The 16,883-nt window shown below is 52.3% G+C and overlaps 1 protein-coding gene across 2 annotated transcripts in view; it reads right to left on the bottom strand.

Moving 5' to 3' along the window:
• Positions 1-5,922: 5,922 nt before the first annotated feature.
• The window catches only part of Trim62 (tripartite motif containing 62), a 28,138-nt gene continuing 17,177 nt past the window's right edge, over positions 5,923-16,883 (bottom strand). For both annotated transcript variants that reach the window (XM_042271918.2, XM_042271919.2), the window contains exons 3-5: positions 16,035-16,291; positions 14,404-14,519; positions 5,923-8,223 (exon numbers count right to left, since the gene is read on the bottom strand). In XM_042271918.2, coding sequence (XP_042127852.1) covers positions 7,673-8,223; positions 14,404-14,519; positions 16,035-16,291 — 924 coding nt within the window. In that variant the 3' untranslated portion in view covers positions 5,923-7,672. The remainder of the gene's footprint in view (positions 8,224-14,403; positions 14,520-16,034; positions 16,292-16,883) is intronic.

Genomic DNA, 16,883 nt, shown 5'->3' with positions numbered 1-16,883 from the left:
CTTGCCCGCCCCACAGGCCCCGATCTGGGGACTCGGCCAAAGTCAACACTTCTCTGAAGTGATCTTGGGCTGAACAAACAACTTTCTCAGCTGACAGCTCCCACTCCTGCAACCCTGGCCACGTGACTCTAGTCCAAGGCTTCCTCCGCTTTCCCATCATCCCTTCTTGAACACTTAGTTCTGGGCAAGAGGTGAGGGTGAGCTGGGGTGGGGAGGGCACAGAGCCTGGATTCTCCCAGCTCTGCCATGGCCTTGCTGTGTGCTCTGGAGGAGGTCATCTCTCCTTTCTGGCCTCTGTTCCATCAGCTGCAGGAAAGAATTCTCTCCATCAGCGGCTACCCAGGAGCGTGTGTCTGGGCCCTGCACAGCTCTGGGTTAGGATCTGGACTCTTCTGTTGAGTTGCAAAATTTGAACTTACTGTTTTCTTCTGTAATGAAGGGGATAAAAATGGCACCTCCTGTTTTAGGCTTATTGTGAGAGCTGAATGGGGTGACAGCTAATAATTACCGTGTTAAAAATGTCTCAAGATCTGGTGCGTGACTGGATCAAACCAATTACAAGATATGCTGGGATTTGGAGAAGAAAGAAAACACGGGTTTGAATTGAGCCTTGCATTCTTGAGTGGGGGATGTGCCCTAGGAACCACATGGCCCATGGGTCCCATTATATAACTATGGGGAGGTGGAAGTCGCTGGGGCAGAGAAGAGTTGCCTGCCCCAAATCACACTCAGTCCAACACCGTTTGGATCATCGCTTCCTCTGTCCCATACCTGCTAGTCACTTGTCTTTGCCTCAGCCCACCAGGCTGAGAGAAAGCTGGTCAAGGTACCAAAGCACTTCCCCTACCTAGCTTGAGTCCAGAGACCCTCCTGCCTCAGCATCAGCTCCTCTTCCCATGCTGAGTCTTGGGTTGGCAGCAAAGCTTGAGGACCCCGGAGTCCAGGAAGTGGCAGGGGCAAGGGCTGGCATTTACTTACTGCACAGGTGGGCAGCAGTGGAGGAGAAGTTGTAGGAGGACACCGTGCCCATCAGGAGGATGGTGGCACTTCTGCCCAGGAGGGCCGGATATGGCAGGTGCTCAGGATCTTTGAGGGTATTTCATTCCTGTGAGGGAGCAGGCAGGAAGTGGTCACCCTGATGGACAGGTTTTAGCCTCTTGCGGCAGCACACTCCCTGCTCAGAACGGGACGGGACAAGCAGATGCAGCTCAAACACCATATTAAATGGATGCTATAGAACTGGTCCTTTCCTTCCAATGCATGGGTTTCAGTGACTAGATCCAGGTCATCAGGGTTGACAGCAAGTGTCCCTATCCATTGAGCTATCTCACTGGCTCCTTCACCTTAACCTTTGAGACAGTGTCTCATTGGTTGTTTAGGCTGGCTAGACAATGAACTCCAGGGACCCGCCTATCTCTCCTCCCAGTTCTAGGGGTGGCTCCATCACACTGGGCTTTTTACATGGATACTGAGGATCAGAACTCAGGTCCTCATGTGTGAGCAGTACCACCTTACTGACTGAACCATCTTCCCAGCACCCTGATTTTTGTAAAATATAATCCCTTAGGGAAAAGACTAAACCTTTTTGCCAAAATTGCTGTATCAGTGTTTGAACAGTAGCCAATAACGGGTGAGTTTCACCTTGGGCATCTTGACTCTATTTTCCATAATGCATATAAGAAAAATATTTACTTAGGAAAGAAATGGGCAGACCTCTTGACCCACAGCTCCATTAGAAGGAATCTACTACAGAATATGGAGAAACTGGGGCTGGAGAGGTGGCTCAGAGGTTAAGAGCACTGGCTGTCCTTCTAGAGGTCCTGAGTTCAATTCCCAGCAACCACATGGTGGCTCACAAATATCTGTAATGAGATCTGGTGCCCTCTTTTGGCAGCAGGCATACATGCAGACAGAACACTGTATAAATAAATAAATAAATAAATTAATTAATTAAAAAATATGGAGAAAGAGGAGTAGTGTAAAGAATGATAATGCTTTTTCAGAAAAAAAATGATTATTTTTTTGTTAATGTACAGGCAAAAATGCCGGGAAGAATGCAACAGACTATTAGTAGCTGATGATTTCTAAATGCAAGATGAAGGAAATTCTGTTCTTCTCTTTGTCTGATATTTATTATTATTTATTCTTTATTTTATGTGCACTAGTGTTCTGCCTGCAAGTATGTCTCTGTGAGGGGAAGGTGTTGGATCCCCTGGGACTGGAGTCACAGACAGTTGTGAGCTGCCATGTGGGTGCTGGGCACTAAACCTGGGTCCTCTGGGAGAGCAGCCGGTGCTCTTACCCACTGAGTCACCTCACCAGCCCCTGATTGTTTGAAAATGAATGTGAGTGACTTTATAATTTGCTGCAAATGCAGACAAACCACTTGCTGAGTCTCTTCCACGTCCCCCTGGTTCTCCTTGAGCTGAGTCTGGCTGGAGTGACCAGCGAGGTGCTTCCTGGCAGCCCAGCTTCCAGGGTGGAGTTCTGTTTCTGGTCCCTAAGATTTCTTGCAACTCAGAGACATGGTGGTTACAGGACCCCAGCCAATGCCTGTTTTCTGAGCTCCCCTTTTGTCTGCAGTTGGCAGAAGTGTTCTCCATTGTAAGATGTACCACAATGGGAGACCAAAAGCACTCTAGTTCCAGGGCAATGGACTCTGCTGGCCTTGGATGACCCAGACATGGCCAGTTAGCCAGGTTTCAAGAGGAAGGAAAAAAGGGGGGGTGTTCTAGGCAGGGGGAGAGTCTTCCCCAAGCAGAGATGTAAAGAATGAAAGCACACTGTCCACTGTATTAGGGACCTCAATGGCCCAAGTGCTGGGATTGCCACTGTATGCACAGCATCTTCCCCCTCAGGAGGAAGGCCCCTGGGAACTGCTGGGCCATGATGTGTTACCAGGGATGCTGGTAGGAGGAGTAAGGGCTGGGGGCCGGGCTGGCTTGGTTGACAAAAGCTCTGGTATTCCCAGTCTGTCTGGGACAGAAGAGTGGAAGCTGCCACTACCAGCACAGTTTCATATGCAACCCCGATGTCATCTTTATCCCACGGTGCTTACCACAGTACCTGAGATCCCATCACCAGCTGTCAATCTTCTGGGAGGTGTCTCTATTATAAATACAAATGGGTTGGAGATGGATACCTCTCAAGCTGTATACCAGTTGTCCTGAGAGCCCATCCATGGTCAGTCTCCACCCAGAGGACTTCCTGTCACCCCCATGTCCTTCTCCATCTTTCGGGTGCTGCATTCCCAGACTCTGATAGGCAGGCCTCCATGTTGAGCTTGCTCTTGCTTCTCCCCTGCTTGTCTGAGCTGGGGCCCTCTTAGCTGCCTTTGTGAGCCTCCTGGGAATCAGGGCACAGAGATTCTGGTCTTAGCTCTGCCCCAGGCTGTGAATCTTGAGCTATAAGCTAACCCTCTCTGGGATTCAGGTTGGGTCAGAGGATCACTCAGGCTCCATCAGGATTCAGACTCAGTCACACCTAGGACCATTGTTTTGGGGGAGCTGCATAGAGACCCGGCCCTTTGTGCCTTTAACGTCCGCCCTCCTAACAGGCTGTACTTGCTGTGACATCAGAGGAGGACTCCCCCAGGCATCCGGCCCAAATTGTCAATGCTTTCCTCCTTTCACCTGATTCCTAGGGTAAGGGAGCAGCACTTTACAATGATAAGAGAAACCACAGAACTGTCAAAAACTCAAAAGCAGATAAAAACGCTGTGTATGTTGTATGTGTGCATGTGCATGTGTGTTTGCCCATGAGTACAGTGTGGGCATCAGATGCCAGGGCCAGCTGTATTCCTCTGTTGTGTGCCACCTTAGTTTTGAGATAGGGTCCTACCAAACCCAGATCTGTCTGCCTTCACCCACTCGCTCCCCCTAGTGCCGGGCCTGCTGAAGTATGTGGATACACTCAGCTTTGAGGTGTGTGAGGCAGATGCAAATTTGCTTCTTCATGCTTGCGCAACAACCGCTTTGTCCACTGAACCATCTCTCCAACCCCTGGAAGACTGTTCCATATTTAGGGTAACAAAACAAAACAAAACAAAAACAAACCCACTTGTATAAAGATAGAAGATGAAAACAGGAAAGTGAAGACATTTAAAAAGAAAGGCATTGCTTTTTTTTATGTTTCTGTGCACCCCATTTCTGCTCTGCTCTCCACCATCCCTCCTTCTTCAGGTGGTCCAGGATTTGCAGAATAAGAACCTGGTGGACAGCCAGGATCCCATTCAGCACCTTGGCCAGCGCCCTTCCCCTCCCTGGGGCCTTCATGTGGCCCCCAGCATTTAAGCCTGTGACTCAGGCCTTTGCGACTGACCTTCTGGTGTGGGGGTCCTGGTTCTGAGCTGAGCTGGTGGTGAGCTTGGGGATGTGGAACAGAGTCGAGACCCAGGCAGGAGGAGAGGAATCTGTCCAGGTGTGAGCAGTCAGCCTCTTGGGATGGCCTCCCTGGCAGTGGGGGAAGGGCCTGTCCCCAGAGTCTCCGAGGTGAGCTATTTACTGCTAAGAGACTTTTATCTTTGTTGTTTTCTGTCTCTGCCACCACCCCAGAGAGAGGGACAGAGATAATAGCCTAATTTATTGGGGATCGGGTGGCCCAAGCTGTGGGACCCAACATTACACTTACCCTGGTAATCAAGTAGACCTCTAAGCTCTCCCCAGTAGACATGGAGAATCTGAGGCCATCAAGGACAAGGGACCTGCTCAAAGTCACACAGGGGGCTTCAGAGCCCATCTTTAAGCCATAGGGGACCCATGGTGTAAGGTCCCTCGTCAAAGCCCCGGATCCTAGTTCTGGTGGCTGTCCCATCACTGTATGGTCCTCAGAATTGAGAACGGTCCCTCCAGAGAGGTCCAATGGAGTGTGGCCTCAGCACTTCCAGCTCTGCCAAGGAACAGCTGTGGATCCCCTGGGCAGCGCTGCCTCGTGGCCCTGACACTGAGGTAATGACACTATCCTCATGGGCTCCTCTTTGTGGTTAAAGTGTAAAATGTACTAGCACTTTGCTAGGTTTCAAAGTTGAGGAACTCAAACAATCCAGCGCCTGGCATGTGTCCTTCTCCCCCATCCCACCTCTAGGCTCTGCAGGTGAGGGAAGGAAGCAAGGACTCTTCAAGGCAACGCGAACCAATGAAAAGCCAGGACTAGACCCCACGTTTCCTGTTCTTGCATTACAGAGCTGTGGAGGACCAGGCAACCTTCTTCTTCTCTGTGGGCACAGCCTGTGTGCGCACAGGCAGGGCCTGGCAGACTTTGCCTAGGCCGCTTCTCCATAAGTTGGAGGCAGGATGGACTTCTGTCTCCATAGCAACCTAAGGACTTCCCTATTTACCTTGTTCCACACTCCTCACGGGGTGCAGGAGGAAGATGGACTTCTCAGGGGCCAAGGGGGCGTGGAAGTTTAGGAAATCAATGTAGTTTCAGGCACAGACTGCAGGAGGAGAGACAGGCCCCATTGACTGTTCATTTTATAGCTTCCCAATAAATCATGTTAAGTCCATGCTATTATCCCTATTCTGAGGGGAGCAACTTAGGCCCTGGGAGGTTAAGCTGTTTTTCCTAAAGTAAAGCCTGATCCAGAGCCCAGGCCTATATAGTTTAAGAGACGAGACTCTTGCTGCCCTGTGGGCTTCCCTTCCTGCTTTCAAGGCTGCCCCGTTCTTCTCGAGGCAGAGAGGTCTGCCCTGCCTGGGGCTGTCCTCGCAGGGCTGTGGTGTGGGCGCTGGCCTAGAACTCGGTTCTTACTGTCCAGTGTAGGCTGTGGGCTTCTCCGACTCACATCCTGTCTTTGGACCTCACTGTGCTCCTGATCTGTGTCCAGCAGGGCTGCCTTGGGGACCGGACTGGCTATGCTAATGAGTGTCGCCTCTCTGGGGTGGGGCTTTGTGTTCATCAGAATGAACGGAACAGACACCTGTGCCCTGTAACTTTAATTTAATACAAATTGATCATAATGCACAAAAAGGGCAATGTTTTAAATAAAAATACTGTCAGGAGTAGCCTGGAGTCTGGGAGTTGAGGGCGTGAATAGGGCTCAGGATTCCTCTTGCTCAGGGAGGCCCCAGTGCATGGCAGTTGTAAGTGGGAGCCCCTCAAGTTCGTCCATTCTGGCTCCTTGGAGATGGGTATGCTCACCGAATCCCAAATACAGGATTGAAGTCCCAGGATTACAGCGAGGCTGGGGGGCCATTTTGGTTGCTCTTAACTACTACTACCTACTCCTGAGGTTGTTGCCTCTGGGCAGGGACAGGCAGGGACAGAGCCTTGGAGCAGGACGTCTCTAGCAGCTCTGTTTCAAAGTCAAGGCCTTGAGGTGGATTCGTGGATTCTCCTGAGTTCTGCACAGTTGGATGCTGTGGCAAGGAAACTGTAGATGGGCCGGTTCCACCTCCATGTTAACTTTCTGTATGGCTGAGGCTGGAAAAACTACATTTCCCAGACTTCTTTGCTGTCAAAGTCTGGGCTCTGACTCAGGTTTCCCCAAAGGGATCCCTCTGAAAGATGTTGATTTGGAACCTGAGTTGAGAGAGAGAGAGAGGCAGGCTCGGACAATCACTTGCTGGCATGGACGGTGGCAGCGAGCAGCTTGTGAGGCAGGGGCTCCGTGCACGTGGAAACAGCTTTCCTGGTTACTCGAGACGCGATCCCGTTAGCTATTTGGAGTTGTTCCTGGAAACCCCAAGGCTCTCCTCCTCCAGCCCTTCCAGTGATCTTGCAAGCCACCAGGGAGCTGATTTCGAATTCTTGTCTGATGAAGCCAACTAAAGGGGTTTTGCATCAGGATCCTGTGGACCTAAAGTGGTTCTTGTTTGTGCATCAGGATCCTGTGGGAGTCAGATGCCAAGCCCAAGGTGGACCCCACCAACAGCCCTCCTAGGGTTCAGGCAGGTCCTGATACAAAGAACCAGTGCCCTCTCTGTCCCCATAGCAGGTCACAGAGGCCTGGCTAATGAGGGCTGGCTGGGACATGGATCGTCCATTGGTGCTTTGCCCTGACAGTATTCTGTGTTGGTTTCTGGGGCCTTTACTCCTCACCCTGCCCCAGAGTCCATGGACTGGAAGGTAGTGGCGTGACTGTACTGTGTGAGCTGCCTGTCAAATGCCACAGCATCGTCTTTGACTTGAAGATTAGTGGGAGAGGAGGAAACCCACAGCTCTCGGCTTGGTGCAGAGGTGGCAGGAGAGGGTGACCTCAGACAACCCTAGGATCAGCTCCTACCCGGGTCTCCTGTGGACTTGGCTCAAGAGTAAAATGGCCCATTACTCTCTTGGTCAGGGCCGAGTCACGTCCTAGGCCACGAGCATAAGAGGATTCTGTATATCTTTTGGGCTGCTAGCTAGTGATCTCATCTGATCTGTCACGAGGCTAGGTCACCTGGGCAGAAGGAGGGAGATTTCTTGTCCCTGGGAGAATAGGGATGATGGGTTGGGCAAGGGCGGCCCTGGGGAGAAGCCACGTCACATCCCATTATGATCAGAGCCACAGGATATTACCCATGGACCACAATCTCCAGCTCACAGGCAGGGCAGAAGAGGCTGGGGGATAAACAACTGGCCTGCGGTCTCAGGGTGGCCACGGTGGGTCTGAGTAATCCAGGCTCCCATCTGCTGGGCAAGGCTCTTGCTGGTGGTCACAGACCCAGAAGGCTTTGGTCTCCCTCGGCCCGGATTAGATTCGGACAGTGTTGATCCTCAGTGGCTGGACATTCTTGCCATTGGCATGGCTCTGGCCAGGGCTGAAGTAGGAGCAGAGCTTGCCAGGGAATTTCTCTCGGAAGGTGTAGAGCCAGGACATGTCATCGGCATTGTAGAAGATGAGGAGGCCCTGGTCGTAGTCCAGGAAGACACCCACCTTGTCAAGCTTGTCACGGACGTTGAGCCGCGTCCAGGGCTCTGTGCATGCGCTGTACTGGTTGCCATCATGCATGACAATGCAGTAGAAGCCACGACTAGGCTGGATCTGGATGCTGCCCTTGCGGCTGGCCGCCTCGTGGGCCAACCCAATCACCCACTGGGTCTTCTCGGCCACCACCACCTCCCAGTAGTGGACACCACTGCTGAAGGCTTCGGAGCCCAGCACCGACACCTCCACATCAAAGCGCTTTGGGGAGTCCTGCAGGGGCTGTGGGTGCAGATTCCCGTAGGCCACGATGGTGCAATCATCAGACAGGATCAGGCGCTGGTGGGCGGTGCCTGGGTCCAGGGTCAGGGCAGCTGGCACTAGGTGGGAGAGAGAGAGGAGGAGGTGGAAAGATCAGTGGAGAGAAGGCTGTGGGTCCACTAGCCAGTGCCTCCCTGAGGAGAGGGTCCTGGCTGGTCTCCAGGATGCTATTGACCTACTGTGTCATGATATAAATGAATATTAACTTGTCCTCTTGTCTGTTTCTTCCTCCTCTGAAAAATGGAACACCCTGCTTGCTATCTCTACACCTGGCTGCAGAGGGGAAGCTGATAGGGTCACGGAATGACTCCCAGGGCAAAGCCCAGAGGAGGTCCAGAATTACGGGAGTTTCAGAGCTGGGAAGGAGCAAGATTAGTCAGATGATACTGCCCCCTAGAGGGCAATCTGGAAACGTTTGCCACTTGTCTCCAAGACTGGTCGGAGCCTGGGGCAGGCCGGCCTCATCAGGGATCGTTCACCCCCACCACTGAACTCCAGATGTCCCGTCACACATCCATGTGGTTGAGAAATCTTTATATGCGGATCCGAAAGTAAACCTACTGCTGTATATGTATAAATGTGAGACCACTTTCATAATGTAAAAACACATTGAGGACTCAAAAAAACAAAAAAAACAAAAACAAAAAAACCACAAAGAGGATTTTGGAACGCAACGACCAAACCGAGGGGTCTACATTTTATTGTTGTTGTTTAGAACCAAGAATGATTTGCTCTTTTGGAAAATACACCTCCAAGAATGACGCCGTTGACATAGGCAGTCTCCTGAATGGTGTTTCAGTTACACTGTGAGCACCTAACGGTGGCTTGGCTGTGTTTCCCAACGTCAGTCTGAATGAGCTTCTATATACCGAACTTCAAAATATTTAATTACGGGCTGCGGATATAGTTCAGTTGGCAAAGTCTCTGCCTGACATGCACAAAGCCCCGGGTTTGATTCCCAGCACCTCATAAAACTGGGCATGGTGGTATGTGCCTGGAATTTCGACACTCTAGGGGTAGAGGCAGGAGGACCGGAAACGCAAGGTCATCTTCCGCTACACAGCGAATTCGAGGCTAGGCTGTGAGGCAGGAAGTGCTGTCTTCAAAGACGTTTAATACAAATAATCTTCTATTTTCCCTCTATATTATGGTCAGTTGTTACACATGCAGGTGTACATTACTGTATATACATATATATTAAAAAGTTCATATGTATGATCTGAGATTTAAAATTCTATTTGTTATGAAAAAAATAGACAATATGTCCCAAAATGTTGGAAATCTGTAATCCTGCCGACTCTTCCATTTGACAGATAGGAAAATCAAGACCCCCAGGAGCCCTGACTAATCACAGATCAAAAAATGTGGCAGACCTAGGACTATTCAAGGCCACCTGGTACCTGGCCACAGTCTACCTCTTGATTCAGGCCTAGACTTTTGCTCATGTGTCATGCCTCCCCCATCCCCACTCTATTCAAAGGCCAGTCCTCTAGAAGCCTTTGTACTGGAGGACTCCCTGGGTTGCAGTGAACTCTCTCTCCCTTGAGAGTTCAGTGCCCAGCACGGAGCCTGGCATGGACAGGCTTCTGGTCACACGAATGCATTCACCCCTGCCCAACAGCGTCCGGAGGGAGGGTGGTGTAGGCTGGGTCACCTGCTCTGAACTGGCCATACTGGCTCGGCAGGTCTGATTGGACGATCTCTTGAACTCTTGTCAAGACATCTGTTTATTCTTCCGGCTCATTCTGACAACCCCCCCAAGGAGTGGAGGAAGCCTGGGACTTCTCAGCTAGATGAGCATTTGCAGGCCAGAGCAAGACAGAGGCGAGAAAGAGTGGGAGGGAACTGCTACTGTTCCTTGGGGCCAAGGACTTTGCCCAGCTCGCTGGCGCTTTCCTTGTTAGCTGGAGCAGGGACATGATCTCTAGACTGGACCCCTGTTACTTCCTACTCAGTGCCTCTGTAGGCTGTACCCACGGCCTGTGACCATCCCACGAGGCAGCCACGGCTGGTCCCGGCATCATGCAACCCCAAGAGGCTGACCTGCATGGAGCTTCTTCCATGAGCTAGGTCACGGTAATCCACTTCTGCACCTCACATTTATCTCTTGTCTTCAGAATGAAGAGAGCAGTGTGTCAACAGGAGCCCTGGGTATAGAGAGGCCCATGGAACAGTCCCTTGTCCAGGGACATAAAAGAGGGGGGGGGGGCTAATGGACCCACACATGAACGTTTGCCTGCATTCTGTCAGTCATTGGGTAGTGGGTAAGAAGAAAGTTGTGCAGTGTGAAGAATTCCCACAGTGAGGGGAAAGGCTGGAGGGAAGTGTGTGTGTGTGTGTGTGTGTGTGTGTGTGTCTAATTGGATACAGATGTGTCGCTGACACTACAGGCAGTGGGATACACTGGGGGTGGAGTGATGTGTGGGTGTTGGGGTCCCAGGGAAAACAGGAGCAATTGAGAATGCCAGACTCCCACATCCCAGACACCTGGGATACTGTGGGGAGGCCAGCAAAAGGGAGACCCCAAGGCTCAAGGAACAGCTAAGGGGATACTGGCAGGCAGCATGCAGACTCAGCCTGACTCTAAGTCTGTGTAGGGCATTGTGGGCCACTTCCGGAGCCTCTGCTGAGTGGGTAGGGCTCCCGGCGGTTCTAAGACGGGCGTGACAATGAAGAATCTGTGGGCAGAGGAAAGCCTGACCCCAAGGGGCATCCATCGTCCGTGCAGACCCTGATTCCCTGGGGGTGGGGCCAGCTCTTGGGGGGCAGGGCCTGGGCTGTGAGCCTGGCATTTCCCCTAGGCAAGAGGTATGGCCTGACTCTGGGCTGGCGTTCGCACTCCAGAGAATGTGAGGCTACGATAAGTTCTCCCACCTCGTCTTTAACAGAGGGTCCCATCCCCAGGTCTCACAGCACCCTCCCTGGGGCTGGCAGGAGAAGTGACCTTCAGTCCAAAGAGAGGGGCCATGAGGGGCACGCTGGCATGGCAGCTCCCCTTCCTTCCTCCACCCCAAGAAGCCTGTACCCTCAGGATAGTGATGAGACCCAGTGAAACCAAAGCCTTTCTCCAGGCTCATTGCCTTAGAGGTCAGAGTTCACCTCTAGCTGTGACACTCTTATTTATAAACAAAGGCTGGGCCAAGGCCTCTCTCCTCTCCAGGTGTGTGCTGCGTCTCTAAAACGTCTCCAAGACCTTGGATCAAAAGGCACCCAGGAAGGGTCACAGACTTCCAAGTCCCATGAAAATGTTCCCTGTTCCTCCTCCACTATCACAAGCAGCAGAGAAAGGCCTCCCAAATGCCCAGCCCAGGACACGGCCTGGCAGCGGGAGGCCTGTGACTCTTGTTCTCCAGTATGGTAGGGGTCTGATGGGACAGGAACTATGTCTGTATTTTTTTTTTTTTTATTTTCCTCTTCAAGCCAGGCCTTAATAAAAGGAAATCTAGCCCTTCAGGTCTCACACCTCCTCAGGCCCTCAGTACCCTCGGCTTCCTTCACGGTCTCTGCACAGAATAGGCATTGCTCCCGAGTCACAGTCGTCCCAGGGTCTCCATGATTGCAGCCATTTTTCGGAAGAGAAAATTGAGGCTCTCCGAGGTAAGTGGCTTGCTTAGATTCTACCCGGGGTGGAAGGTGAATGGGTCTCTTTACATGGTGTCCTTCCATTCTTCGGCCCCAGAAAATCTGACCAGCAAGATGGGCAAAGAGTCTGATTCATAATAATCAATAGTAAGCATCCTTGCTAAATGATGGGATCATCTTCACAGAGAAATCAGTTCTCTCTCTTATCTACCCTGGGCAACAACTAGGACCATCTCTAAAGTGTAGGTGAAGAAATTGAGGCCCAGCTTCAGGGGGTGTGAGAGGTGCGGGTGTGTGTGTGTGTATGTTAGTGCTTGGTGGGGGGAGGGGAGGCAGGTTGCCTTGGGTCCCACAGCGGGGCAGGGAACATTCTGGAACTCTAAATGATTAGATCCAGATGAGTAGCAATGGGGGAGAGGCCAGACAAGGCAGGGGAGGCTGAAGCGGGAGAGGAGTGTCTGGTGTCCTTGGGATAATGGGCTGCCTGGCTCCCTGGGGAGGTTTGCACCTGGGAGCCGGTGATAGGGCTGGGTTGGCAGAGGGACGGTGGGCGAAGGGGTGGGGGGTGGGCAGGCGGCTGGCGGTGATGCAGTGTGGATGCTCCAGAGTAGAGGAGCGACAGGTGTTGGACGGGGTTCTCAGATGACCCAATGGGAAGCTCAGGCTGTAAAGGAGGGGCAGGCAGGAAGCCACCAGAAGCCGCAGCTAGGTCCCTGGGGGGAAAGCCGCCCTCCCATCTGGACAGAAAAGGCTCCAGTGCTCCCTGAAGAGCCAGAGTGACTTCATAGGTCCCACAGACAAAGAGAGGGCCCAGCCAACCAGGTCACCGTTGTCTGAAGTCCCAGGGGCCTTTGCTCAGGGCAGAGTGCTCAGGTCACACACCTGCCCTTCAGGCCTCTTGCAGGCAGTGTTCTCAAGGCCTGTGGTCTCCACTGAGACAATTTTGCTTCCAAAGGAAATCTGACCACGGCCGGAGACACTTTTGGTTGCTCTAACGGAGGGGAGGGGCCCGTGGCATCTGGTGAGTAGAGACTGAGGAGACTGCTAGTCTCCTGTGTGTAGGACAGGGCCTCCAGCGAGACCTTGTGGGTCAGTGATGCAGAGGATGGAGACTCTCTCTCTGCTTGGAGCAATCACTTGCTCACTTGTGATGGAGGCAAAAAAGGGACACTATGGTCCCCATCATTCAGAGGACATGACTGGGCTGGAGGAGAAAGGGAGTATCCAAGGACCTGCAGCAAGTCCCTTTAACACTTACTGAGTACCTGCTGGATATACTAGGAACTGCTCTAGAAGCTGACTTCAGCCTCTCCTTTAGAACTCAGAGTTGAGAGAGAGAGAGAGAGAGAGAGAGAGAGAGAGAGAGAGAGAGAGAGAGAGAGAGCGCAAGCCACATAGGCTATGATCAGGCATTGCAATCAGAAAAGCCCAAGGTTCCCCGAGGAAACCCAGCAAGTCGTTTCAGCTGAGGTGTTTAAAGTCGAAGCTACAAAGGAGAGAGTTTTGGCCGTCAAATACCAAGACGGTGCCAAGGTCTCCAGGCAAACTGTGCAGAAGAGGGAGAATTTGGCTCCCGCCCAGGCTGGAGATGGCTCGGTACAGCTGACTGTGGTGTCTTGGAGGGTTTTGACTGACTGGGTGAGGCTCCTGTGACAGGGAAGGGGCAGGTGGCAGCTGAGGCGGACAGCCACCCACTCGAGACAGCTTCTAGACTGCCCTGGGTCCCAGGGAGGAGAAAACAGATCCTGGGGCTCTCGTCTTCCTTGAGGTACACGGCTTCACCCACATATGGCTCAGTGTGAAAGTCCTTCCGAGGCGGGGAGCACACCTCAGGAAGGCAGCTGAGTTCGCTAGAAAATGTTCCCTCCCCACGACCACTGTTGCTTTTGTTAATTAGCCCCCCCCCCTTCAAGTCTAAGACAGCAGGAATGACATATTAGATGAGGCCTGTCACCTGAAGGGGGGCCCCAGCTCTGTGGCCCAGCATCGGTAATTGTACCAGGCCCTCTCCATCACTGATGGGGCTCAACTGAGGACATCCTGGGGTGACCCACGCTCCCCAGTACTCAATGCAAACCTGGGCTTCCCCGGGTTGCTCCATGTGGAGCTTCTGATTGATTGCCCCCCTTACCCTGCCCACACACCTCCCCACCCCACCTCACCCCTACCCCCTAGGCTTCCATGACGTGCAAATCCCATGTCAGAGCCCTGCCCCACTAGACTGCCAAGGTCTGGCCACTTGGCTTGACTCTTCAAACTGAGGGACAGTCACTGTTTGTAGAATGGACTAATGAATCCATCCAGGTGGTCTGACTCCCATGTCAGGACAGGGAACGTCTGTCCCTCCACTTGGGGAACAGGCACAGTAATGGCACCTGCTGGAGAGGGTTTTCTGGGGCCTCGGTGAGCTCAGCATAGGCTCTGGGGACCAGCAGATGACCCATCCCATTGCTCTAGCTCTGAGCCTCCAATTTTACACGTGCGACATGCGATGACTGTGCTAAGTACCCCCACGGTGACATACAGCACTTAAAGACAGAGCAGAAGCACATCAGCAGGCACTCTGCCCACTTCCTGCTCGGCCACCTGTCACACCTGGCCCAGCTGGGCAATCCACACTTCCCCCTGTCTCCCTGGGAAGACGGGCGGAGCCTCACCTGGGTGGATGTCCTGGAAAAGAGACTTCCAGATGGTGTACTGCAGAGGGCCCGTGTACTTGGAGGTTGGGAAATCTTCATATGTCAGGTTGGTCTCATGGATCTTCCCCTTGAGCCTGGAAGGACAGCAGAAGAGAAGGCTTCATGGGGTCCGGTACCCAACTCCAGGGCGAGGTCATGAGTGGGATGTCTGTGGGGCTTAGACGCACGTGCCTGCTTCTGCCACGTCGGAGCTCTCTCTTACCTTAAGTCTGTTTGCACCTCTGTAAAATGGGTACTGTGCAGTTGTTTCTCAGGCTCCTGGCCAAAGTCAAGTGCAGCGGGGTACTGTGCTAGCCCTGCCTTTCGAGGCTTGTTGAGAGGATTTCACGGAGTCATTCACAGAAAATGTTTAGCTCAGTGGCTCGCTCATGGCCAACATCAAGCACATGACGTCAGTGGTGAGTGTCAATCTCCAGTAGCCAATACTAAGTGATGCCATGAAGGGGAGCTTTGAGAAGCCTGGGTTCAAATCCTGGCTTTATCACCAGACCAAGTAGCCTTGACCAATCAGTCAACTGATTTAACTTCTCTGAGATTCAGTTTCTATACTTGTGAAATGAGTATTGTGCTCAGAAGTTACAATAATATAATGTCTCTAAAGAATGATATATAGTATTAATGTTATCATAAGTAAGGGGCTGGGGAGATAGCTCAGTTGGTAAAGCGCCTGCCTTGCAAGTATGAAGTCCTAAGTTCAATCCCTATAACCCACGTCAAAATAAAAACAGGTGGGCACTTGAAATCCCAGTGCTGGGGAGGTGGAGGCAGGAGGATTCCCTGGGGGCTCGCTGGCCAGCCAGTCACAGCCTGCTTGAAGAGCTCAGGTCAGTGAGAGACCTCATCTCAAAAGACAAGGTGGAGGTCACAGAGACGCATCAGAGTTGAGAGCTTACTGCTCTTCAGGGGATTTGGGTTCGTTTCTCTGCACCCATGTCCAGTGGCTTACAACTGCCTATAACTCCAGCTCCAGGGGATCTGACTTTGCCCTCTTTTGGTCTCCACAGGCACCCATACATCCGTGGTATACACTTAAGCAGACACACACATAGCTATAATCCTAAAAAAAAAAAAAAAAAAAAAAAAAAACCCAACGGACAATACCTGAAGAAGGACAGTTGAGGGTGTCCTCTGGCTTTCACACTCATGAAATGCACACCCCATCTCCCCAAATACATAAAATACATAAGTGACACACAGCACAAAAGTGTGTTGAATGACTATAAACACCAACAAATGTTGCTTATGCTGTTACAATATCGGTACTGTTCTGAGATAAGATTTCACTCTGTAGCCCAGGCTGGCCCCAAACTTGTCACAAACCTCCTGCCTTAATATCCCCAGGGTTGTGATTACAAGCGCCAGCCACCACGCACACCCAGCTTAGACAGAATATATTATATACAGAATAGTATGGACATGGAAGGCCTTTAGCCTGGGCTCTGGCTTATCTATGGCAGATTCCTATAAACGATGATGAAAATATGATTGGATGAACTATCTGCTGGCAGCCCCATTCCCATGACCCCCCTCACTGCCTCGGTTGGGTTGGGAGAGGCACTCGGGGGAGGCTGGAGCCAGGTGGCTCTTACCTCTCAGACAGGGAGGCCACTCCGGCCAGGAAGGTGTGCCGGTCCGTCTCGGCCAGCCGCTCCTGCAGGATCTGGGCCCCCTCTTGGACCTTCCGCAGTTGCTGGCTGTAGCGCTGGACCTTCTGCTCTATGTCCGTCAGCGTGCGGGCGGTGTCAGCCTCCAGCTCCTCCAGCATGGCCTTCTGCCGCTCGCGGAGAAGTCTGTGCAGCCGCTCAAAGGCCTCCCCGATGGTGGTCCGCAGGCTCTTGGTGGAGGACTGTGGGGGGATGACCATCAGGGGTTATGGGGAAGCGTAGGTGGGACCCAGTGTGGATCTCACTGTGGTCAGTTGCCAGTGAGGGAGGGGGCGGCTTTGACACAAAAACGGGGGAGGGGGCCTTGTGTGCAGGCTGGGTACCGCACGCAGAGAAGCAAGGTGATGAGACGGGACCTGGCCAGGACAGAAGGGCTCGCAGTTCTATGGGGGTCCCTCAGGAGACGAATGAAGTGGTACAGCGGAGTCAACGAGGCTGAGAGGCTGGAATGGGCGATACTGCCCAGATTCCCCGCACGAGCGAAGGAGGGATGGGAAAAGCTACATGGGGCATGTCTATGTGCCCAGCCCGGGATTTAGTGGTCTGTATTTTTCTTTTTTTTTTTCTTTTTTTTTTTTTTTTTTTGGTTTTTTGAAACACGGTTTCTCTGTGTAGCTTTGGAGCCTGTCCTGGATCTCACTCTGTAGCCCAGGCTGGCCTCGAACTCATAGAGATCCGCCTGGCTCTGCCTCGCGAGTGCTGGGATTAAAGGCATGTGCCAGGGTCTGTATTTTAAACACCTCATCTATAGGTTTCAAAGGATAATGCAAGGGG

Source organism: Peromyscus maniculatus, chromosome 2 (genome assembly GCF_049852395.1).
Source record: "Peromyscus maniculatus bairdii isolate BWxNUB_F1_BW_parent chromosome 2, HU_Pman_BW_mat_3.1, whole genome shotgun sequence".
In the NCBI taxonomy this organism is placed as follows: Eukaryota; Metazoa; Chordata; class Mammalia; order Rodentia; family Cricetidae; genus Peromyscus; species Peromyscus maniculatus.
The sequence above is the reverse complement of the archived record's forward strand: the minus strand, read 5'-3'. Positions and strand labels throughout refer to the sequence as shown.